We start from the raw sequence: 24,591 nt of genomic DNA, 5'->3' as shown, positions 1-24,591 counted from the left end.
ATCACAGTGGGCCCCACCACCACCAGAAATATGCTTCAGGCCATCTGTTACAGTCTTAATGTAATTTCATAAAATGGATGAACAGAAAATTCTATCAACTTCAATTGATATCTTAAAACAAATTCAACTTATGAGTCGTTCAAAGCTTCAACCATCCATCATCCAGTACAAACTTATACAAACTAATACAAACTTAAGACAGTTTTTTAATATAAGCATCATTAGTGTTTAAATTCTTACCATAAAAGAGAGTTGAATATTTCTTTCATATTAATTAAAAAGAAATTCCGCTGGACAGCCTGCAGTTATGTTAATGGCATTTATAAAGGGGGTGAAAAAAAGACAAATAAATAACACTTTAACCTTTTAAACTATAATCATTGGTACACTGACAGGCTCACTCACCAGAAGAAATGTTGCCAATGTACGTTTCTGCAACCACCGATATGATGAAACATGGTCCGGGAGGTTAAGTCACTCACACCTCTTGGACAGGGTTACCTGGTTCTGTTGCCACAAACACAGCTGGAAACTGTCCCAGCATCTTGTCACAACTATCCAGTGGTTTGACATCACGTCTATTCAGAGAGGAAAAACAGACTGCTGTCTGTACTTTTAACAACAAATCATCAGTAACCATCAACCACAAGCCAGGACAACACGCCTGGTGACCAGGGAGTCCAATGGGTTCCTCTCTTGCTTCATATGTTCCTCACCACTTCACTTTCAGTAAAAACAATAAATGACATTATACACTTAATTTTCAATTCACTTCCTTTTAATCAAATTATTATTAAATGATGAAACATCCATTTTGTTTCCACCTGCTCATTCCAACTTATGGGGAGTGGCTGGACCCATGCCTCCAAAATGGAATAACACAACAGAAATATTAACATATCACCATCTTAACAAAGATTAAAAGGTGAATTGTATTACAGGAAATAAAAAGAAAATAAATAATAACTCAGTACTTTGACACTGATACCATGGTAGAGTTGTGTAAGAGACACGGCCTCCGAGATGAGGAAGATGGATGTGTCGGCTGCATATATTCAGAATTGTGCGTTTTTGCAGTTGCATTGTATGAGATTGCATTAACTATGTTCAGCTGAGCTCGACTAAAGACTGGAAGCAAAAGAAGAGAAATGCATCTTCTCACAAATTGGTCAGAAAGCTTCGACATGTAACATCTGTTAGACCATAGAGCTGCTCTTCTTCTTTTAGTTTCATTCAGTTGTATTTCAGTGTTTTACAGCTTATTCAGACAGTACGCGATGAAGAAACAGGGTCATATCCTGCCTACTGGGCTCAAACTGACTCTGGTGCTGCTCCTGCAGTAGCTCCCTTATTCCATCTGTATTACTCATTTTGCATCCCCGCAGACAGGTGGAGTCACATCACAACATGTGAATCAAAAGGTGCAGCACGGCAATGCGGGATTGTTAAATCGTCGCGTGCATGCCATGGACGGGACCATGTTGTGTTCCATTGAGGGAATTTGTAGAGAAACTATACAATGCATACACGTATACACTCAAATACATTGGCAGGTGGTAGTCTAGTGCATTATCCCCAAATACTGCCAAAGTAAGATTTACACAGGCAAAACAAGCACCATTAAAGAGACAGTTCACTCCCAATTCAATATACATTTCTCCCCTTAAGCCTCGTTTCCACCAAGCAGTCTGGTTTCAGTTCAGTTTGTAACACATAAGAGCGGCAACCACAGTTTAAATACGGGTTCAGAGGGTACAACACTGACAGTACATGGCTGGAAACAAGGCTAATGCAACCATGGGTCATGATTTCTGGTAAGAGACATTGCTGTTAAGTTTTTCGAATGTATTTTTTTTTTTTTTTTTTTTACCGTTTGAGCAGCAACAAGCCATCTAGTTCTGTTATATTTGAGAGAAGGCAGACAACTCTGCAGCACCCACCAAAACAATCTAGATGGATAAACAGCACTGCAGGTTAGAGGAAAAACATGTATTTTTGATTTTGGGGTGAACCGTCTCTTTAAATGTATTGCACCATACATATCTGTCACTTTGCTAAATTCATGTGTATCCATCTCCTGAAGAAAGAAACAGTAACCAAGCAACAGACTTTAACCTCTGGAATAAAAGTCAAGTCTTTAATGTTCATGAAAGTTTTCAAGAGCTGCAGCGACTGTAAAAAGATGATTGTTGGTTAGATGACACCCAGTCAGCTCTGACAAGGCGCCGACAAACACATTACACTTTTCCCTACTGAGTGGACAAAACAAGTCCTGAGGTATATGATCGAGGAGAAGGAATGAACTCACAGTCCATCGTCATCAACGCAGGAAACACAATCGGCATCCCGCCACAGATCAACTCTCAAGACAACCCCCCCCTCTCATCCAGTGCTTCTTCACGAGGAAGTCCTCTGCAGCCTTCATCACCCGGTGCGTAGTGTGTCCCAAACTGTCTGTGTGTTGCATGAGATGGAGGTGAGATGACGTGCGGGCCACCTGCAGCTGTGCAGGAGAACCTGTCCAACTGTTTTACTAACTGATTTGATGTCTGCTTCGCGGCCTTGCAGCTGCGCATGCTTCATTTCTCTCCTCTGGTTTGTGTCAGCCTCCGCTGCTGTGTCACTGTGTGCTGGAGTGAATAATACGATGCTATTCAGGGCTGCACATACAGCGTTATGTTTAAGATGTCAGGTATTTGAGATCTATAGCCCCGGTTAACAGCTTGCACACGATAATTTCACTGAGACCCTATTATCTCAAGAGCATGACAACTTAATCTCATAATAGAACTATATATGTGATAATACGTCATTTAAACAAATAAAAACAAAACATATCTCTAAAGCAATAATAACTGAATTGAAGCTGGCTGTATCCCAAACAGTCTCAAAGTTACAGTTCTGAATTTGGGGTACGAAGCGTATTTGCTTCTTATTTCCACATTTAATTGTGTTTAGAGGTCTCGCTCAATACAAGTCACCCGCATCAACACGGCCGTCAGCTCGGCACAGGAAAAAATATTAAAAAAGGTGAAAATCATAATAAATCTGTCCATACTGACAGCTGCAGTGATGTGAGAGGAGAGGAAGGCAGCTTTGTTGAGGCCTAGCTGATAAACAGAACCGGCTGCAACAGGTGTCAGTCACAGGTTCAGGTAAATGTTCACATCACTTGCAAGACTTTTATGTGTGTGGTCTATAATTTATGTCCTAATTACATACTTTCACAGGCTTCTACTTGATAAGTTGATATATCTGGGGGGGGGGGGAGACACTGCCTCTCTACAGCACAGCTTGCCAGATTCAATCAGTGAGCACAGGGTTTGGTTTTGGTCTCTGTGCAGGAATAATGGTACAAACAGTTTGATCCAGTGGGGATCTTGAGGTAACAGGTCTGTAAAATGATCATCTGCCCCCTGATGTCCACAGACATCCGCATCTTGTGTCCTTGTACGAGTGCTCGGAGTTACAAATTGTGTCGTGGAGATAAGTCGAACTCATGCATGTGTGTGTGTGTGTGTGGGAGTATGAGGACATGTGTCACAGATGCGGTGTATGATAGACCCTCTTGAGAGCCGACGGTTGAAGCCTGTAGTTCATGTTTCAGTGGCGACGTCCGGATGCGTCTCAGTGCAGCACGGACAGCAGAGCGATGAGCCAGCGCGCCGCCGTGGAGCCCTTCACCCACAGGAACAGTTCATACATCGTGAGCTTCCACAAGTTGAGATGCTCTGACAGCGTGATCTGCAGACGCCTCCTCTTGGACTGAGTCTTACTCCTCTTGTGCCTGTGAGCCAGAACAACAGAAGGAGAAGGAGGAAAATCAAGGGTCAAGGCACAATGAGGACGTACTGGCTGGGCTGAGTCACCAAGAGTTGTACAAATGTTTTTTTCAGTTCATCAACAATTTAGCTAATGATCCGTATCATAACACAAACCATATAATTACATTTCTGTGAGCGCAGAGAAGATTGGACAGCAGCTTTGAAATGTGAAATAGTCACACATTACATGCAGAAAGAAAACATATAAAAGCTCCATTATCAACCCCAACAGGCTGCAACACATATCAGAGCCTAGAATACAGACGTGTTGGTCAGACTGAAATATCTCAGCATGTACGAGATTGATTAACCTGTGATTAAGAACGTTTATTCATCATGCCAAAAGGATTAGATACTGTGGTTCTGACACTAATGTTCCCCTCAAAGTGAATTCTAATAACTGTGTTTATCCTCTGACTCAGATCCTCGGCCACTGGGTCAACATTTTTCATTTTCAGACTGTTCACTTTTTGTCTCAATCGTGCAAAATTAATGACATTCCCATGAGGCTCGGCTTTGCTTTTAGCAAACACTAGCATTTTCACCATGCTCGACATCAGCGTGTTACCATTGTCATAGAGAGCATGTCAGCATGCTGTTGTAAGCATTTTTATTTCAAGGCTGTGCCTCACACAGCAGGCGACACAGAGACGCCTGTAGTGACGAGTCTCGTCATCATGTACTGACCACGTACGATTTAATATATAATCAATAATCAATCAATAATATATTGTTTTAACATCAGGTTTCCTTAATACCCCAAGGTCCCTCAGTACAACACACAAATACTGTTAAAGCTCTAATGGCAAAAAGAGAGGTCCACTTATAAGCTTTCAACTCCATCTCATGGTCTTCATCAGCAAGATACAATAGGTATACGTACAAAGGTCATACACCCTGGAGATGTGACACACATAGACCTGCATTCACATTTGCCTCCATGAGAGTTTTCATTTGACCTCATCTGCATGTCTCTTTTCAGGACACTCCCACAGTGCAAAGACTACTTTATCTTACATTTAAAGAAACATTATGCAGCTCTTTTTAACCTTAAAATAACAGCATCACATTCATTTTGATGGTACAGTGTCTCGTGACAGGGTGAGCAGTGTCTCTGGCCTCGGGCACTCCGCCCCTCGACTACATGTTTCTGCACTGCGTAACTTCAGTGGGAGGGCGGAGTCACAGCGTCACACACATGTTCACTTCAAGACACGTGGTGTCAAAGTTTTCGAGATTGCCGTGATAGGCTGAGTTTTTTTCTTGTAGTTTGCACCTCCGACTCTGTGACAGACCTGGGATTTGTGTTTACGACATTGGTGTTGCACAGTGGGGGGCGCCAAATAACACAAAAACGCCACTTTCTACATAATGTCAGGAACATACTGTAAGAAGAAAAACGTGCTACATGGCAGAGACTGCAGCTGCTGACAGCGGGTGAACATGTTGTGCGCTGCAGAAAAGGTTTCCTGCTGTGAAACAGAGAGCTGCAGCTGAGGTGTGGGGATGAGGCGGCATCGCAGGATCCCCTGGCACCTGTATAACATTACTGCCCAGTCACTACAGCTGGTTAATATTTTATAAGATGTGCTTATTCGGACGAGCTCTACCACTGACAGCAGTATGGCACCAGGCAAGGCAGAGACCCTGTGAGTCCTGTCCTTCAGCCATCAGCTGGGAGCTGAAGTGACAGCCCACATCTCTCCTCTCCAAACCTACAGTGGCAGAATTCCATTTCTCTTCCAAAGACACTTGTCAGCTTAGTTTCTGTTTAGTCCTGACACACTTTGCACTTTCCTTTTTTAATTTGATGATGTGTTGACTGACTGAACAGGCTGAACTAGGCAGTGACAGAATACAGCCAATGGGATTCTTCTTCTGAGTAAAACAAACAATGTTTCACACCAGAACACACAAATCCCACAATTCTTTTGGTTAAATACCTTCTAAAATGTTAAACGCACACATTCTAGGTAGACTTTCATTCAATACTGTGACATGAACTTTTTTTTCCCCACCCTAGTGTTGGAGGATGATTGTCTGACCATGTTCACGTGTTACTAGGCTGTGGCCTGTATCTCAGAATACGTTGATCTTGAAAAGGCCTCAGGAGCGAAACATCATCAGATTAAATAGAAAAACGTATGTGAACCGGCCACGCTCAGTGCAAACCAATAGAAATTTTGACAAACAATACACACACTCCGATTTAAAATGAAGGGAAGAAAGAAAACAAAACGAACCAACAAGCTAAATAATAAACCCCGGCTGTGGCAGGGAGAAGAGTGCGCTCTCTGACCTGGCCATGGCACGTATGCAGCAGCGGGACATGTTGATGAAGGACGAGGAGGAGGCTCTGGTCTGTAAGGTGGTTTCGATGCCCCTCAGCAGGTCGTTGGTCTTCAGCAGCAGCAGCATCTGTCGGGGCACTCGGTTCAGCAGCTCGCTGATCTGAGGCAGATACAGACTTGCATTGGTCCGTATCTCAACATCCTGCCAACACAAACAGACAGAAAAATATCTCTTTAACGGTTAAATTATGTACAAGCCGGCAACCCCGCGCACCCATAGTGATGTTTTACATGATGATCATGGACTACATCTTTTCTGGGTGGATGGTGAGCTGATAAGACTTTGGACACATCAGCAAATTCTCAGCGTAGATTTTCGAAAAAGCAAAAGGGAACATTTAAAATGTACAGTTTTAACAAAACAATAGGGTTGCTATATACAAAAGCTCAGAGCAGTTTGATCATTTATCTTACTGTTGCTGGCGCGCAATATAATGCACACTTCTTACAACTACAGTTCTCCACACCTGGACAGTAGAAGATGCTGTAACCTGCCCACATTAAATATAAAGTAAAAGATTAAAAGTGCACCAGGTACACAACATCTTGACACAAAGCACTCGGTTTAGCGGTGAACCTTAAGAGAATCTGTTTCAAGAAAATAAGAGGTTAAGTTGAAATGAGCAGTAATCAGTGAGTGTGTGGTGAAGTGTCGTAGTTAAAGCAAAGACCAGGAGTCGAAAGAGGCCGGTCACTCTAATTTTGTGGTCATTTACACACATTTGCGATATCAAAGCACAATTATAATGGGACGGCTCAAATCAAGCAATCTGATTGGTTGTTAGCCGTGGGTGTAATGATTAATGATGACACCCAGTTCCTTTGGCGATACAATAGCCCACTCCAGGCCGTGATAATATTATAATAAAGATTAAACTCATTTGCAAATGAATAATATGATGACGGTGAGGGAAATGTCAGAAGAGGAGCGAGGAGGAGGAGGAGGAGGAGGAGGAGGAGGGGGGCGGACCTCAGAGGGTCAGCGCTGAGCACAAGCCACCGTACCTTATATGATTAAATATAACAAATAAAGCTGATGAATTGATTGAGGACACGGCTTACGAGCTTGTTCCGACTGTGGGGATGAAGCTGGACTGACGGGCTCGGCTAGATCAAGGTAACGGGGCAGCGGCGGGCTCGGTTAACCATCGTTAACGTGGCGTGTTGCATCACTGTGTGCAGGCAGCCAGAGGACGGACGTCTCCGTAACAACAAGGCTTCATCGACATGTTAATAAAAATGGTTTGAATCTGAGTGTGGCAATAACTTTGCCGTACCTGGTGACCTGTTTACAGCTAGAGCAATTGTAACACAGCTGAGGGGCATTGAGCTACTGCTTAATCATATGCCACCCTAACAGGGACCGGCAGAGACATCTCAGTGGGACTCTTCCTGTGTCTGCACCATCAGAACATCTAACCAGAGACTTCACAACACAAGGAGTCAGTACCCCTCTACACACCCTACAGACAGCAGTAACATGTAGATAGAATACTATCCAGCAGGAGATTTAAGGAGCAGGAAATAAATAATTATCCCTCGCACATGACATCTTTTGTCCACTATTCACATGTTATTTATAAAATCCAATCATTTAATTGGAAGTGTATTTTCTAAAACACTGTGTGGAAACAAGGAGTGTCCAAACGTCTCCATGCGTATGAATTTCTCCATCCTGTGCGTGTGTGTGTGTGAGTGTGTGTGAGTGTGCGACAGCAGTATTGTCAGAGCTGTCAGTCCAGATAAACAGCGGGCTGACAGACACAGGGAGAGACAGACAGCTAGTCAACACCCTGACACAGATAAACTCTGTCTCTGCTCTCTGTCCGTCTGTCTCCGTCTCAAGCCCACAGGAAGTGATGTGAGCAAACACACCGATGCAGCAAACAAACAGCATCTGATTCCACGGCACCATCCACGCCTTACACACACACACACAGACACACACACACAGACACACCCACACAAACAGACACACACACACAGACAGAAAAGCAGACACACAAAAACAAAGGGGCTGCATTGTGGTTTTGAAGGCTTTGTTTCCCATGAGGACATACAACACACAAACGTATTAGCATGAGCACTAACGAGTCAGCGGACATGGATGTTAATAGCCGATACCAACAGTTTTGGATCAGAGCTTCATTTAGCTGTTATGTTGACTTTGTGGCAGCCAATTTTTCCATCTGATTTGACTGAAATGCGGTGTCACATGGATCACTAGGTTCTCTCATGTTGTTACAACGTGCCTGCCCAAAGCAAAGTACAACATGCTTCGGACATGGTGAGCCAACGGAAAGCTGACTGACAATGGGAACTGCATTTACGCGTGAAAATTACGTATGTCCAGACCAGCTTATTAACGCATTTGTCCTACATAGTGTTGCTTTTATCTCCACGTTCATGCATGCACTAAAGATGGCTCGTTTGCGAACGAATCAGTTCGAAGGAACGACTCTTTAACGCGAACCAACTGACCTAATTCCACGTTTCACTTCCCTGTCATTCGTTGTCACAGACTAGTTGCTGTGTTGTTCACTGTTTAGTTATCAGAGGAGGAGGACTGAGAGCCAGCCAATCGTATGCTGAGTCTAGGACACTGCCGTCAAATTTTAGCCAATGAGAAACAGGAGAGCATAGCAACCGTTTCCATGAAAAAAAAACCATTTCATTTTATTCGTAGCTCATCGTTCTCGTTCAGTCAGTCAGTCAATACATGTCAATTTAATGTCAAGGTGAATATACACATTATCCACTGTTGTCTTGTCTAAAAGTACACATAATCATGAAGTTGCAGCTATGTATTTGCCTTGAACTACAGTGCTATGTTGACCGTTAGCACGATCGCTTGAGAATGAGGAGCTGAGAACTGTGCATTACACGATTCACCGCTAAACGACGTTGTACCGGAAACGCGACTGAACAAACGATAGAACGAACAAACGATATGAACAATTCTTCCTGCCGAACTGACCGACGGGAACTGAATCTCAACATCGAACGATAAAATCCATCTGTGGCACGCACACTGGTTTGCTTTCTGCAACGTTATCTGCTTTCTTCGTCAGCATCAAGTTTTATAAAGTCGACATAAAAACGCACCTCCTGTTAAACCGCTAAACCAGAAGTTAGCCGGCTCGGCAGGTGATCCAGGTATTTTCACAGCGGGGAAGTCTTCAAAACACCACTGAGCAGCTTTCATAGGAATGATCGGGGCTCCACCTCCGACACTGTGTCCAGTATTAAAACATCCTTGAATCCCAAATTCCTTCATTATTTACACGCCAAAACCGGATGTTGATAATGCCTCATCACTTTGCATGCCGGAGTTTAGCGTGTTCACTCTGGTCTTAGGTTTAGATCAAAGCCGAGTCGAGGCGATGAAAACCGACCCAGAGTCGACTGAGTGTAGACATTCCCACTGATCTGAAGCCTGATCTTAGCGGGTTTAGCTGGGATCTTTGACCGGTGGAAAAGGGCTATAAAACAACATTTCTGAAAACACAATGGGATGTTGTTGCATTTTATAAAATCACGTCTGTGTTAAAGACTGCTGTCTTCTTGTTTAACGTTGTGTTTTCTGCATCGTTGCATTTTCTGAGACGTTGTTGTGTTCTGACCGTCGGGACGACCATAGTTGTAGATCAAATCTGTCTGAAAAAAATCGCAACCTCTTCCCTGCTTTTCACCTCAGTTGCGTCCCACCTCTCCATTTCTTCTCGGTTCACTTAAAGAAAAATATCAAAGTTAGCAGGGTAAAGACATGGACCCACAACATACGGCCCCGTCACAAACCCCCTGCCTCCCCCAGTGCAAATAACAGGGGGCTGGGTGTTCTGAAGTGTGCTGCTGAGTCCTGCTTGGGGAATAACAATTAGTAGCAATTATAGGAGGTTGGTTAGCGGGCCTCACAGCTGTCAGCAGGACACAGAGACGGCGACAGTGCTCTCATTTGCATTTGAAAGCTTCAATAAGGACATATTGTATTGTGAGTGGTGCGATAATAAGCCGCACAAAAAGGCAAAAGGGAATGCAGTTGGGGGAGGAGGGATATGTGCCGGTGATTTTTCTTTTTCTCCGCAGTGTATATTTGAGAGTCGACAAGATGATTTCATGCAGCGGGCACTGGAAAATGGTGGGCAGCGAGCGAGGGGGAGAGAGAGAAAGAGAGAGAGAGAGAGAGAATGTCAGGATCTACAGGATGATCTGCTATAACCAGCCCCTATTCTCTGCTGAGTAGGAAAACACAACTGTACTTATTGCAGCAGATGAATTGGACTAAACAAAAGCACATGTTGACTACTGAGCGCTCACACTGGAGGTTTTGCTTTACTTAGAAACGCTGTGGATGAAGCATGTTTCCTTTGGTTGGGGGCAGAGGGTGGAGTTGAGTTGAGGATCAGCCCCATCATCGGTGAAGCAGTTCTCTCCGAAGGCAACATCAACCAACGTGGCTACCCCAACGGTCAGTGTGCTTGAGGCAGCGGCCTGATTGTTAGACAGCTTTGTGGCGCTGCGTCAGAAACAGACAATCAGTCCCACTCTGCTCAGTGATTGGGCAGGTGTGTGGAGGCGTGGCGGTGGGCGGGGTCTGAACTCCTCCTCTCCTTCTGGTTGGACTTTTGCGAATTCTTTACACACGATTGCTTTCATCGTTCAAGAATACAACCAGGTGCAACACCATGAATGCCTTGAAGACTGTCTTTAATGGCGCACAATTATCCTCATCTATACAATTTGTTGTGTTCAGACGTTAAAGGACATGTGAGACACACAGCAGCCAGGATGCAGCCAGGTAGAGGCTGTGGTGACAGGCCTCCAGGACAACCACTTCAGTCTTTACACGTGACTGAACAACATTTTGTACGAACTAATATCTCCTGTCATGATACATGTGATATAGTATACAGTGATAGAGCCTTTTTTCCACTGGATAAAAAAAAAAAAACCCCACTAACATCTGGCTTCCATCTTTAATGTTAATGGTTACAATCAACATGGACTCCTGCAGCAGTCATGAAAACACGACACAGTGGAGACTCGCACATGTTTGCCCTTTTTTCCGATGCTACTCTGTGAAGGATGCTGGCTTGTTAGTACGCTTCCACCCGTCGAATATTGTTCAGTCAGCACCGAGTTTGAAATAAAGACTCGAGTGAAATATGTTAAAAAGTAATCACCTCACGTCGACTAATCTGTTGATTAGCTTCTCAAAATGTAGATTTGTTATTTGGTAGATAAATTGTTGAAAACATTGTTCAGTTGATTCCAAAATGACGTACTCAAATGTCTTGTTTTGTCCAGCAGTTGACCTTCATAGAGGAGGAAAGAAACTTGAAAAAAAAAATAATAATCAAAAAGACACACACAGAAACATTTGCCAAGCTGGAATCATTTCTTTTTCTTAATGAATTACTTAAACTGGTTCACAACTAATCGATTAATCTTTGCAGCTCTATTAGAAATTCCACGATTCAACGCATTTTTTTGAAAAATCAAATGAAGAACTTTCTTAACAGAAAAGGAAACAAATTAATTAAAAACGGTGCCGGTCTGTGGGTTTCAGAGGACCTGTCTGGGAAAAAAAGATGTCAAAAATATATGTACTGGTTGGTAAGTCACTGTACTACCTCAATGACATGACCAGACGTACTATATAGTGCCACACAGTGAACACAGCCTGGAGAGAGGCTGGTATATAAAAGACAGCGAGACAACTTGCAGACAACAGAAAAACACATGTGGTCTACTTTCAGGTGAGGGACGGCGTTAGCTGTAGTATTAGCCTGAGTTTAACTAACAGAAATATCTTAATTAATTCACTTATTAATTCCTGTTGCTTCTACTCTGCTGCGCGGAAAGTGTTGAGAGCAGTTTAACAGTGATGGAAAAGACTGCAGGGTGGGAGCATTTATGAATGAGCACAGAATTTGTGTTAAAAAGAGAGCAGCAGAATGAAAGAGTGAAGAGGACGACAGGATTCGGTTGCACTGATGCAATTAGTGCTGTGGACAACAGGTAAACAGGGAGCAAGTGTTGAGTTTGGACAGAAAGAAGGAGCACACCAGGAAGCGTGTGACAAAATATTCTTGACTTGTCTAACCACCTGGTTACATTTTGGTTTAATTACTTTATTTCCAATGTTTAGAAGAGAAACATTAATTCAAAAGATAAATATTCCTGCGCGTGAAAGGAAGGCAGCGAAAAAGCCACCGCTCTAAAAGCACTCAACGTTTTGCTTCGTGCATGTGATTGCATTAACACTAATGGAATGCATCATCAGTTGTTAGAAGCAGGACTTAAAAATGATGCATGCATAAGAGAGTGGATCAAGAGGGAAAAAAAAAGAGGAGAGAGAGAGAAGAGCAGAGGAGAGAGAAAGAGAGGAGATGTCAGGAGGTATAACAAAGACAAAGCAATGCAGATGAGTGGTTGTGGCCACAGAAATGTCTCTGAATGTCTTCTTAACTCTTGAGTGCTACACAATCCACAAGTGTGTTCAAGTAGAGGGCACTAAAGGGGAATCAGCGTGTGTGTGTGTGTGTGAGTGCGTGTGTGTGTGTGTTTGTGTTAAACAGGGAATATAAATGACACAGACGGCCTAGAACGGAGAGAGTGCTTTCATCTCGGCTAAAGTGGGAGACAGAAGAAGGAAGAAGAGCAGGCGCGCGCGCGCGCACACACACACACACACACACACACACACACCTAACAGGCTGCTGTAGAATGCATGAAAATGTTTCCTAATAATGTGCAAAGACATGATGTAATTAAATTTCTTTTTAATCATCTGTAGTGTGTATCGATCGTCTGATCATGCAAAAGATGCTCATAATCACACACAGTCACAACAAAACTTGATTTCAACACCTCAGTGGGTTAGGGTTAGTCAAAAATCTCCTCTGCTTTATGTTTCTGTCAACATTTAAAGGAAAGAAAGTCGTTTTTTTAAGAGAATAAAAACCTAAATGATGAATGAACAGCCCATTTTATCCATAAATCAACAAAGTGCTGACACCATCATTTGTCCACACTGCTGTTAGCTGGTGGTGAGGTGATGAAGAGTCTCCAGAGTCCTCCTCAGAATCCTGCCACTATGAAAAGTCCAGTTCAATCCATTTCATTAACATAATGGCAGTGTCAGTCTTCGGAGAAAACTGATTGTCATCTTGAGTTTTCTTTTTAATTTCCACTTTGGTGGTAACAATACAGTTTCAAAGAAAGAAACATAACCCTCAACCGGTCAAACAAAATCAGACGTTGATTAACGATTACATTTTTAATACTTCAGTCCCGAATGTGACTCAAACATCTAAAAATACATTTTTTAATAACAAATTTCATATTCATTTTCCTTCTACAGTTAACTGGTTGAATTATTTGCATTCGCATCTTCAGTTCATGGTTCATGGGGATATCGTTGGATTGTGAGCCAGGCCCGGATGCATTCAACAGGAGACGATCATCAGCATCTTTTTATTTATTTCCGTGTGGTTGTTCTGTCAACTTGTGTTTAATGATTCCCTAAAAATACACACCTCACACCTCATTCACTGTATAAAAAGAATCAACATATTGATGTGTTGGTCCCTGCTAAATTCTGACTCGTAATGCCCGCCATGTGTGAGGGGGTGGCACACTGTAGCAGACTGTTGCGTAGTACTTTTGCCAGCTTCAAAATGTTGCATAAGGGAGGTATAAATATACTCTCTCTTGAGCACAGATGGCTCTGTGGAACCCCTGTGGGTAATGGGACGCTTACAAACGGTCCGGTCTTATACTGGTTGATCCTATAAAAAATACTATCTTCTTTTTTTTTTAAGTATTTTTTTTTGCCTTTATTGACAGAACAGGCTCAAGATACAACAGGAAACAGGATGAGAGAGAGGGGGAGTGACACGCAGCAAATGGTCCCCAGGCTGGGATTCAAACCTGGGGCCGCAGCAAGCGAGGATACAGCGTCTGTACATGGGACGTCTGCTCTACCCACTGAGCTGAACAGCGCCGAAAACAATAGTATCTTAAAGAAAAGACAAATGACTGCAATTCAAGTGATTTACAGTTGCAACTGGCTTGACGTTGTGTAGTTTGTAGATCAGAGCGGAGGATCAGCCACTGATGTTTCAGACCAACAAGTGACACTTTTAGTGTGAATCAACAGTACAGCTGCCCGAGCCAGCGAGCTCTGGAGGAGTAAACACCAAGAGTCGAGGAGAACACAGTTTGGTTTTTAAGCTTTTCTGATTCAAAAGCGGATTTACTGTATGTTCACTCTCGCTTCTCAGCCTGCCTGTAGAAACAAGTCGCAGGGACCTTGAAATCCACTGCCATGTACTGTAATTCTGTCTCACTGGAGTGCTGAATGAAGGAATTAGCTTTATTTCATGAACGTACAGCCGAAAAGGAAGAAAAAAAAGAAACTGCAGGATAATAGAAAGAATCGCTTCTGGCGAGTGCTGACTTTGGTCAATACTGAACACATACCGCTGTTGCTTGCTAGCTCGCGGATAATGCACAGCATGGCATTTTGGCCTAAATCAGCCTGAGCCTATATTTAAATTCAAAATGCAGTATGCTGTATCTAGCCATGCAGAATTTCAGCTGCACTCACAGAGTTATATCCAGCTCTAACACCCTGTCTACAGCGGATGCATCTCAGCTGTGTGTTTCAGTCGTCATCTCATGCGTGTCTGATGGAGCTGATACACTTCAGTTTGAATCCATACAGCTGTCACTAACAGCGGCTCACACTTCACTTGGGCTTTGCAAGTGTAACTGCAATCCAAACTCTACCTCTGCTCTACAGTTGTGTTTTCTTCCAACTCATGCACATACAGTAACTTTGCTCACTGTGTTCATAAGAGAATACCTTGATTGTTGCTCTTCAATCCATCCAAGACGTTCATGTTGCTGTGGGGTGAACATTATAGCCTCATAACACGAAGTTTACCTTTTGAAAAAGTGTGTGGGTGGGTTTATACCTCAGCATGTGTGACAGGCACAGAACTGATGCCAGCATTGACGGCGGTCCAGGAGCGAGCGGTGAGCACGCAGGCAAACAGCGGGTACAGATCTCCAGCTCCTAGTCTGCGGCTGTAACGCTCCATCCCGGGCATGTCACCTTTAATTAGAGCCTGCCACAGCCGACAGTAGTCCAACCTGAAGTCTGGCTGCAGGACCTGGAGGGGAAAGAAAACCCCTGATTAAATGTCTTTTGTTAGGATTTTATCTACTTAAATGTGTGAATGCATGTCACAACCTCCTTGTGAAGATCATCTTTGTATAATTTTGAGATTCAGCGGCACAAAGATAAAGAATAGTTTAAGGTATAGTGACTCTAAGTGCTGTATGGTAGGCAACTGGATGTTTTTCAGTTTCTTGAAGATGTTCACCTCTCATCCAAGGGGCTTCTTCAGTTCTAACCAACTGGAGGGGAGTTGCAGGCTTTTAAACTCTGTGTGGGAGTGTCCTTACAGAGTCATTAAGGACACGTGTGAGCTCTGAGTTTCTGAGTCTTTAGGGCCAATTGTGGCTCGTTGACCCAACTGGACTTCATGTGGAATGCTAAGGCTAGGTGAGCACAGGTGTGGTTGGTTGTTAAGCTGTCTTAGAGAACAGCAATTTAGAAGCATATGCAATGTGTAGTAGCCAACTGGTAGTGTGTATGTGTGTGTGTGTGTGTGTGTGTGTGTGTATGATGAAGGAATTGCATAATTATTGGTAAATCTTCTTCATGAACACAGGAACAAGCATTACACAAACTCATGTCAGACCCATGGAAGCCTGCAAGTGTTTGTTGGATCAACTGTGTTAACAATCAAAGAGAGGGTGTGTGTGTGTGTGTGTGTGTGTGTTTGTGTTTGTGTTGTGTGTGTGTGTGTGTGTGTGTGTGTGTGTAACACATGAGAGTGCACATATGAACCTGTCTAATCTAAACCCAGTACACTGCACTCTGCATCAAATGAGTTGTTTATCAAAAAGCTTTTATCGTGCTGGAGCTCGACTGAAAGTGTGTGTGTATGCGCCTGTGGAAGTTTGTGTGGCAACCATGTTTTGTTTCTATGTGCATCTTGACTGTGTGTTTGCTGCTCTACCTATTTACTCAGGCCTCAGCCAGCAGCATGAAAAATGGACTGCAATATTAGAACAAATGGTATTTTCTTTATGTGTAGGCAGCCTGGAGATCTCCCACCTGATAAAGGCCATGATCGAGGAGGACAATCTCAGTCTTCTTGCTCTGGGGACACTTTGCGACCAGCACGTTGCCTGGATGCGGGTCGCAGTGAACGAAGCCATGGACGAAGATCATTTCACTATACATCTTACCCAGGTTCTCTGAGATCTGTTGAGAACAGGATGAAGAGGGGTTAGTTACATTTACATTTAGGGTATTTAGCAGATGCTTTTGTCCAAAGGGACTTAAAATAAGTACATTTGTCACAAGAAAGAAACCACAACATATCACCATTGAGAGTAAAAAAGAAAAACAAATTTCAAGCCCTCATCTGAGCATCATAGCTGCTATTTATCAAGAATACCTGAAGTGCATAAGTGCTATGATAAGTGCTGAGGGTAAGAGTGCATAAATGTTTTTTTGTTAAAAGTTAAATCTCAATAGAATTCATAGAAATTAGGAAAAAAAGATGAAAAATACAGAAATTGACAATAAATTTGAGTTAAGGATCTTGACCTGGGTAGCGTGTTTTGAAAGTGATTCAAATAAAGATGCAACATATTTTCAACACTATATTTCTTTATGAAACGCAGCTGTTTGTGGGATGAATGTTAATGAGGTATTGTATGTAAGATCAATACCTGTAAGGATACTTGATTGGAAGTTAAAGTCAGGTTACACTTTAAACCACCGGACCCCTCCGTTCAACCTCAGCTACAAGCCACAACAACATAAAAATTAAAATATATGTATGACTTATCCAACTTGGAAAAAGTTGCCTGAATTTAATTTAATATTGCCTGAATATTACAAGAGATAATCCAAATATGATGATATCCATAATGATACTCTCCAATATCACTACACTGTAAATTCTAAAAGCTGAGTAAACAAAGAAAAAAGGGAAAAATCAGTAAACCGATTAACCGAGTAACATTTAAGTTGTACGAGCTGAAAAGTTTTAAACAACTTAAACGATCAGGCTGCTGTACTTGGTCATTTTGAGGTAACCGTTTTTTTTTTTTTTTTTTTTTTCAAATTTAAGTAAATTATCTAAAGTACAGTCACTGTCAGATTTTGCAGTGTATGGATACAGATTTCACGTCCACAGCTGTTTAAATTGTTTGTGAATTCCTGTTTCCTGAGTATTAGATTAGAAGAATAATACACAAAATATATGGACACCAAAATAAAGCCCATAACCTTTAAACTGTTCTATGAAGTGGTCGTGAGGAAATTGGTCAGTGATAGCAATACACACACGCACGCACACACACACACACACACACACACACACACACACACACACACACACACACACACACACACACACACACACACACCTATTTAGCAAGAAAGCAGATAGGCAACAAATTATCTCAGGGAAGAATGGGCACACACTAATTGCCATTAATTAGAGCTCCTTAGATTGTCACTGAAGAGAAAGTGAAGTTGACACACACACACGTAAACGTACACACACACACACACACACACACGCGCACACACACGCACACACACACGCACACACAAAGAGGGGATGATGATTTTACTGCTGGATTGCAAACACTGCCATTAATTTTCCCATTTGGTCGGTAATATCCTCTCTTTGTCTGCTTCACTAAAATGTCTCAGTTTGTCCAAAGCTCATCTTCACTCACATTCTGTGTTGCTGTTTTCTTTTTATCCAGAACTCAAAATACGCTTTATCACAGGCTATGCTACACAAACTGATGTAATGCAGTACGAAAAGCTGTCCTCTAGATGTGGTACAAGGGCAACCTCATTAGCATGTGCATGTTCATTTACAGCTAACAAAAAAACAAAGGGACTAGGACGTGGTTGCATAAAATATCACTGAGAATCATTTGACCCAGCTTGACAGAATGTCTGACACATTTGAAAAAGGCTCGACTGAAACCCTGGTACCACTGAGTTTATGAATACAGGCGATACGGTGCATGCATTCATATCTGAAATCTTACCGATATGGGGGAGAATGCAAAAAAATGTGAGCAAAGCATTGGCCCATTCTGGTCACGTTAAAGAGCCGAGCTCAGAAGAAAGTCTATTTGGGCCCCCATCCATCTTGTGATTACACACAGAGACAGGGTCCAGCATGCACTAGTGCCACCTAATAATTCTATCCATCCTGTCGTTCGGTGTGAGTGTGTATGTTTTATTATGTCCTCTATCTCATCAGCTGCTGACTGACTCATCATTACCTCCTAATGTGCAGATGGTATGCCCCTGTCCGTGAGCGTGTGTGTGTGTGTGTGTGTGTGTGTGTGTGTGTGTGTGTGTCTGTGTGTCTGTGTGTGTGTGTGTGTGTGTGCGTGCGTATGAGTTTATATGAGTATGTGCACATAAAAAGGGCAATAAATTATTTGTTGTGTGTTGTGTATTTGTCATTGTCATCAAATCTGTTCTCCTGTTTTTTGTTTCCTATGCACACTGCATTTGTGTGTGTGTGTGTGTGTGTGGGGGCGGGGGTGGTAACAAGTAATAATGATAGTAATAACGATAATACTAGTAATAATAATAATAATAATAATACTAGTAAGAATAATAATAATAATAATAATCAGAAGAACAATAACAATATAAATGATAACAACGATAGCAATAGAGATAATAATAAAATAATAGGAATAACAACAACAATAATCATCATCATCATCATCATCATCATCATCAGAAAAATAATAATAACAACAAGAACAATAGTTATAACACTCTTAACAACCATTATAACAAAAATAGATATAGTAGTTATAGTTATGATAATAGTACCACTAATAATAATAATATTAACAATAATAATGATATTTTAAAAGTGAAAATTACAATAACCGTACGAGTAATAATGATAATAGTAATAATAATAATAATAACAAAAGAATGTCCTTGGACACAGTGATGAGCAGGCTGATACAGTCGATGAATAAATATGTGCAACTGTACACTCGGTCATATGAAACACAACAGACCTATCCCACAGAACAAGGACTGCACGGACATCTGTGATTGAAGACTGTAAGTTAAAGTGTGCTCAGAGGATCAGGCTTCACCATCAGGCTCATTTCAGTCACACAGACTGAACACTGAACTTCTAGGCTCAGATACATTAAACACACAGAGCCTGGATTGATATGGTCATGTTGGTGTGATGGGCTCTGAAAGAAACAACAATAAATGCCTCACTGTGGTTGGTAAAACCAATTGTAACACGTTATACCAGTCTGTTACTGCTAAAAGAAATGTGTTACTGTAACCCATTGCTTTTGAAACACATTGCCCCCAAAACTGCTGTTAATGCACTGTAAGGTAGACTGTTGACTGAAGCTGGAGGGGAAATATACTTTACTTCATGAACAACATTTCAGAAAGGACAGGAGGGAAGAAAAGAGACAATTGTAGTCTAGGCTACTGAACTGTCCTCAATTTAAGCACAGACACACACACACACACACACACACACACACACACACACACACACACACACACACACACACACACACACACACACACACACACTATTGATGCCCTCTAACTTAAGGCTAGTGTACAATAAAGTAAAGTGGCTGTTTGGGGCAGATAAACACTGTGTGAGTAACTCAAATAAACACAAATGATCCCACCTTTAAAAAAGCTTTACTGTTGATGTATACATAAACCATTAAACAACCACCACTGCTGATGAAAGTCTATGTGATGTGATTCAGGCACAAATGTCAACAGATGAGTTAATAGTTTAGCGTTTTAATCATCTTAAATGTAGTCTCGTTCACCAACTTTCCTATCCTGGGAGTAGTGTCAATCTGGAAGACTGCAGAGAACACTATTGGGCTTCTGTCCATGCTGCATGGATCAAAGAGTTCTGATTCATGTCGGTGACTCATGTCAACAACAACCACTCAACTGGACTTAACTGGACGGACTTGTAGAGTCTTGGAAAATGGGAACGGTGCGAGCACTGCTTTTGTATGAAGCAGCAAAGAGTTGTAGCATGATGTGTTTGAGGTGGTCGGCCTTGTGCGTCACTGCACAGCCTGTTATGTGGTTAATGGGCAAATGCACGTCACAATGTCGTTGCTGAAATGATATCTTGTGCAGCTCTACTGAAATGTCTGTATCTCTATGCTTTTAATGTAATCGATGAGCTTGATGCTGTTTGATTGACCAATCATGTATTGTGTAGCAAAATTCATGGTAAATGTAACAGTTTCGAATAGTTGTTATAATAATTTATGAAGCATTGGATTTTCAGCAATTGTTTGGACATCTCGGGTCTTGCAAATTGTGACAGGCTTAGTTTTTTATTTTTCTCATTGTAGAGTAAGTCATTTATTAATTGAAGTCATTTGTGAAATGATGATGAGAACAAACATTAGCTCCAGCCAAATCAGACAGATACAGCTGTGAATCAGTTTGTAGTCGTCAGGATAAGGGCTGGCTGCAGGTTGCATATCTGCATTTTGCTTATAATGCTTTAAAAAAATATTTTGTTTAGGAAGAGAGCTGCTGGCTCGCCTCAGTGACATTTTGAGCTTTAGAAAGCTACACAGCCTTCATGGATCGTATCAAACCTGCGACCTTCTGGTAACGAGACGCTGGCTCTACCCCTGAGCCACAGCCACACTTATACTATGACCCTCACTGATTGCTAATCGATTGATTGGCATTCAGTAGTGTAGTTTGAACCGTTCTGTATGTAACTACTACAATCTTGAAATTAATTCGTTAAGCGTAATATCAGCGATATTTCTCAGCCAAAAGATTAAAAATGACTCAGTTTGTCAATGTAGGTATTTCTCTCCCACCCTCACACTCTGTCTCTCTTACACACAAACAAACACACACACACACACACACACACACCCATACACACACACACACACACACACACACAGCCACAGTCATCTGTCTCACATGGATGTGAATCTCTGCCATTTTAAGCAATACAGCTCCACAGACTGTGATGCTGTGTGTTTCTATTGCTATGTCTGTGTAAATTAGCTATGGATTAAGCTGACTGTGTATTGTGCTCTGAGCACTATAAAACCATGTTTGACCTGCACTCATTACTGTCCCCGAACGCATCCTCTGTAGACAAAGGACTGAAGCTACTGCTGCAGCTAACATACCGTTTTCAGTGTGCAAGCTGTGTTGTCAAGCTGTTAGTGTGTGTGTGTGTGTGTGCGTGTGTGCGTGTGTGTGCGTGTGTGTGTGTGTGATAGCACTTACATCATCAGTCAATAAACTATTATCTTGTGTAACCTACACACAGCCTCACAGAGCAGGCCGAGCAGCAGGCAGTACCTCATTGACATTGATGCCGTGTTTCTTCATGTAGTCCCTGTCGTTGACCTGACCCCCCTCTGCAAACTCCATGGTCAGGATCCTCTTTGTGCACAGGTTCCAGTGGATAATGGGAACCTGAGGAGAAGAGAGTTTTTTTTTTTTACCCATATCATTTTTATTCCAGTTTGCGAGTCAACCACTTTTTTGCGTTGCTGTGCAGCTGTCCTACAGCTGTGCATTTGATTATAGGTTTGGGTTCAGACAGACAGCTCAATTTAGGATCCACTTCCAGGATTAATCAAAGCTTTTATCTTCTCCCTCTTCTTTAAAAAGGTGTAATTTCTGAGAAATGGCCAGAATTCACAGGTAGCTCCAAAACTATAGGGGGCAGCTTTACTGTTTACCACTACGAACTATACTGCTGCAGCTATCCGTAGCTGTGGTAAAAAGGTGCTACTAGCAAGTGTACATAGAAATGGTATGTAGGCAGACACTCAGGTACCCTGTCCAATTCATTGAGGCCAATTGAAACGATTGGATGGGATTTTTAGAGCCCTTTAGCAGCCACAGTTGGATTGTCCTTTAATTTGTTGGTGCATTTTATTCATTAGTTGCTGCTCCCCCAAAAACAACAGGGGCTATCAGACTTTCAACTTTTGACGTGCAAAATGCCATGACAAACATGATGGGCTGGAGCTAGCTAGTTAGCATGCTAACTTCAGTATACATCTTTGCAGCACAATACATAAAGATCTTCGACATAATGTCAGCACTGTTGTTAAGTATATTTTTATGTTAAAATAAAACTTCACTTAATTTTCTATGTTAAAATACAAGTTTTATATTTTAAACTAACATTTTGGCCACATATTTTCTATTTTCGCTTTAACAGCAAATAATGATAAACAAAACCTTCAGGTAGCCTTTTAGTTAAATAGCAAATATGAAAAAAACATTTGATATGATAACATGTATTAAAGTGAAACTCTCGCAAAAAAGCAACCAAGACCTTCGTGTAAAAGCATAATTACGACGAAAGAGGCACTTTTAAGATTTACCGTAGTTTCGTTTTCGGGCAAGCTAATTTTCAACAACAACAACCTGAAAACTTTGCTCGTAGTATCACCAGGGTCTCTACACATGAACACGAGCATTGAGAACATTGTTTGTGTACACAGAGTTTACTAAAAAGAAGGTTTTCGAACAACTCATGTTAGTAGCTGTATCTCCGGCGCGCCGCCATCATGGCAGACAAAAAGTGTCGATCCCTGAGTGCGACCTAACAGGAAGGCTTGAGGAGCAGTCCACCATTACTCTCCTGCCTGCTCGTGTTCATGTGTAGAGACCCTGGTGATACTACGAGCAAAGTTTCATGTTGTGTCGAGCCTTCTTAGTGTTTTAAAAATAGCGATTTTGATGCTAGCGTACCAGTGCCTCCACAATCCATTGAAAATTAGCTTTCCCAAAACGAAACTATGGTAAATCTTAAAAGTGCCTCTTTCATCGTAATTATGCTTTTACACAAAGGTTTGACTCATATTCAATCACAAATAAAGCCTCTGTTGCTTTTTGGCTGAGAGTTTTACTTTAAGTATTTGACCATACATTGATTTTACTAGAATGGCACTCAGGAGAGCTCATACCTCCAAAGCCCAACAGCCCCATTTCATTTAATCAAGCCTACTCTGTAGCCCTTTCTCACTCTAAATTTTAAACCACCTGCAACTGCTCGACCTAAAAACGCCTTAATCTCACAGTATTAGAGAAAGTGAGAACAAATTCCTGGATCCATCCCTTAATGCAGATCCGCACCAAAAATTAATGGGGTTTATTCTGGGTTGAGACACTTCCTCTGTCCAAGTTCGATCGAAATGTGTTCAGTAGTTTTTGTGTAATCCTGCTGACTATCCAACAAACCCACTGACAAACAGACACAGGTGACATTACCTGGTCAGGGGTAAAAAGGGATTGAAAAGGAATTAAATTTGATTAGCGGATTGAATACTAGGTACAGTATCACTTCAGTATAGTTGTATTGAACCCCAACTTAACTGGATTGTAACAATTTGAAGACGGAAAGTTAACAAATGTAGTGAACACATCGAGTTCTTTGAATTTATATCAATTTAAGAAAAAACATTCACATACAACTACACTGGCTCCATGATAACTTATTGACTGACTATCATTCACCCAGACGTTCTGGCAGTGATTTCTGTGAATAAAGTTGAAATGTAGTGAAGTGCTTTGAATTGATGCGTCTGCAGCCTGTCAGATAACCTGAGTGCTGCCCCTCAGCTCACCTCTGTGGGCTTCAAACAGTCCTCCTCCTCTCTGGGACTCAGATTAGTCTTATCCAAAACTCTCAGATAAGTGTGTATATATGCGTGTGTGTGTGTGTGTGTGTGTGTGTGTGTGTGTGTGTGTTAGCACCCGATTATCAAGCATTCAAGATTTTCTTTTGGTATCAAACAAAGGCTTCCACAGTCCAATTTTAGCTCCGTCTTTGTCTTCTTTTATGGTTTGACTGTCACCATTGTTCATTGTGTCTACGTCAGTACAGACATACAGTCACAAGCACGACATTCAAATTACTTACACACATTAGTTATATCTCCATTAATCACAGCAGCTGTTTGAGTTGGTAGAAGACAGTTGATCTGATTTTTACAAGGCCTGGCAAGCAAACATTATCATTCAAGTTGAGCCGGGCCTTTGCAGAATCCATCACCAGAGTTCATCATACAACGAATACCAGTTGGACAAATGTGTCCAACTAGCTTATGACTTCAAATGGCATCGTGCTCAAATCTTTAAAGAGGACCTTTAATGGTTTTCTCCTTTTTTCCTGTCATTCAAATATAGCAATATATTGTTGGTTGTTCATAATAAACGTTCTAATAATGAGGTAAACACAGGTGAACGTTATCCCAAA

General features: G+C 41.8%; 1 protein-coding gene across 2 annotated transcripts in view; it reads right to left on the bottom strand.

Annotated features, from left to right (window-relative positions):
• Positions 1-756: 756 nt before the first annotated feature.
• adck1 (aarF domain containing kinase 1) overlaps positions 757-24,591 on the bottom strand; it is a 63,374-nt gene continuing 39,539 nt past the window's right edge. For both annotated transcript variants that reach the window (XM_030392243.1, XM_030392242.1), the window contains exons 7-11: positions 21,675-21,791; positions 16,371-16,520; positions 15,160-15,357; positions 6,124-6,317; positions 757-3,787 (exon numbers count right to left, since the gene is read on the bottom strand). In XM_030392243.1, coding sequence (XP_030248103.1) covers positions 3,628-3,787; positions 6,124-6,317; positions 15,160-15,357; positions 16,371-16,520; positions 21,675-21,791 — 819 coding nt within the window. In that variant the 3' untranslated portion in view covers positions 757-3,627. The remainder of the gene's footprint in view (positions 3,788-6,123; positions 6,318-15,159; positions 15,358-16,370; positions 16,521-21,674; positions 21,792-24,591) is intronic.

Source organism: Sparus aurata, chromosome 16, assembly GCF_900880675.1.
Source record: "Sparus aurata chromosome 16, fSpaAur1.1, whole genome shotgun sequence".
Classification (NCBI taxonomy): domain Eukaryota; kingdom Metazoa; phylum Chordata; class Actinopteri; order Spariformes; family Sparidae; genus Sparus; species Sparus aurata.
Note: the sequence above shows the minus strand (reverse complement) of the source record. Positions and strands in the feature narration are given on the sequence as shown.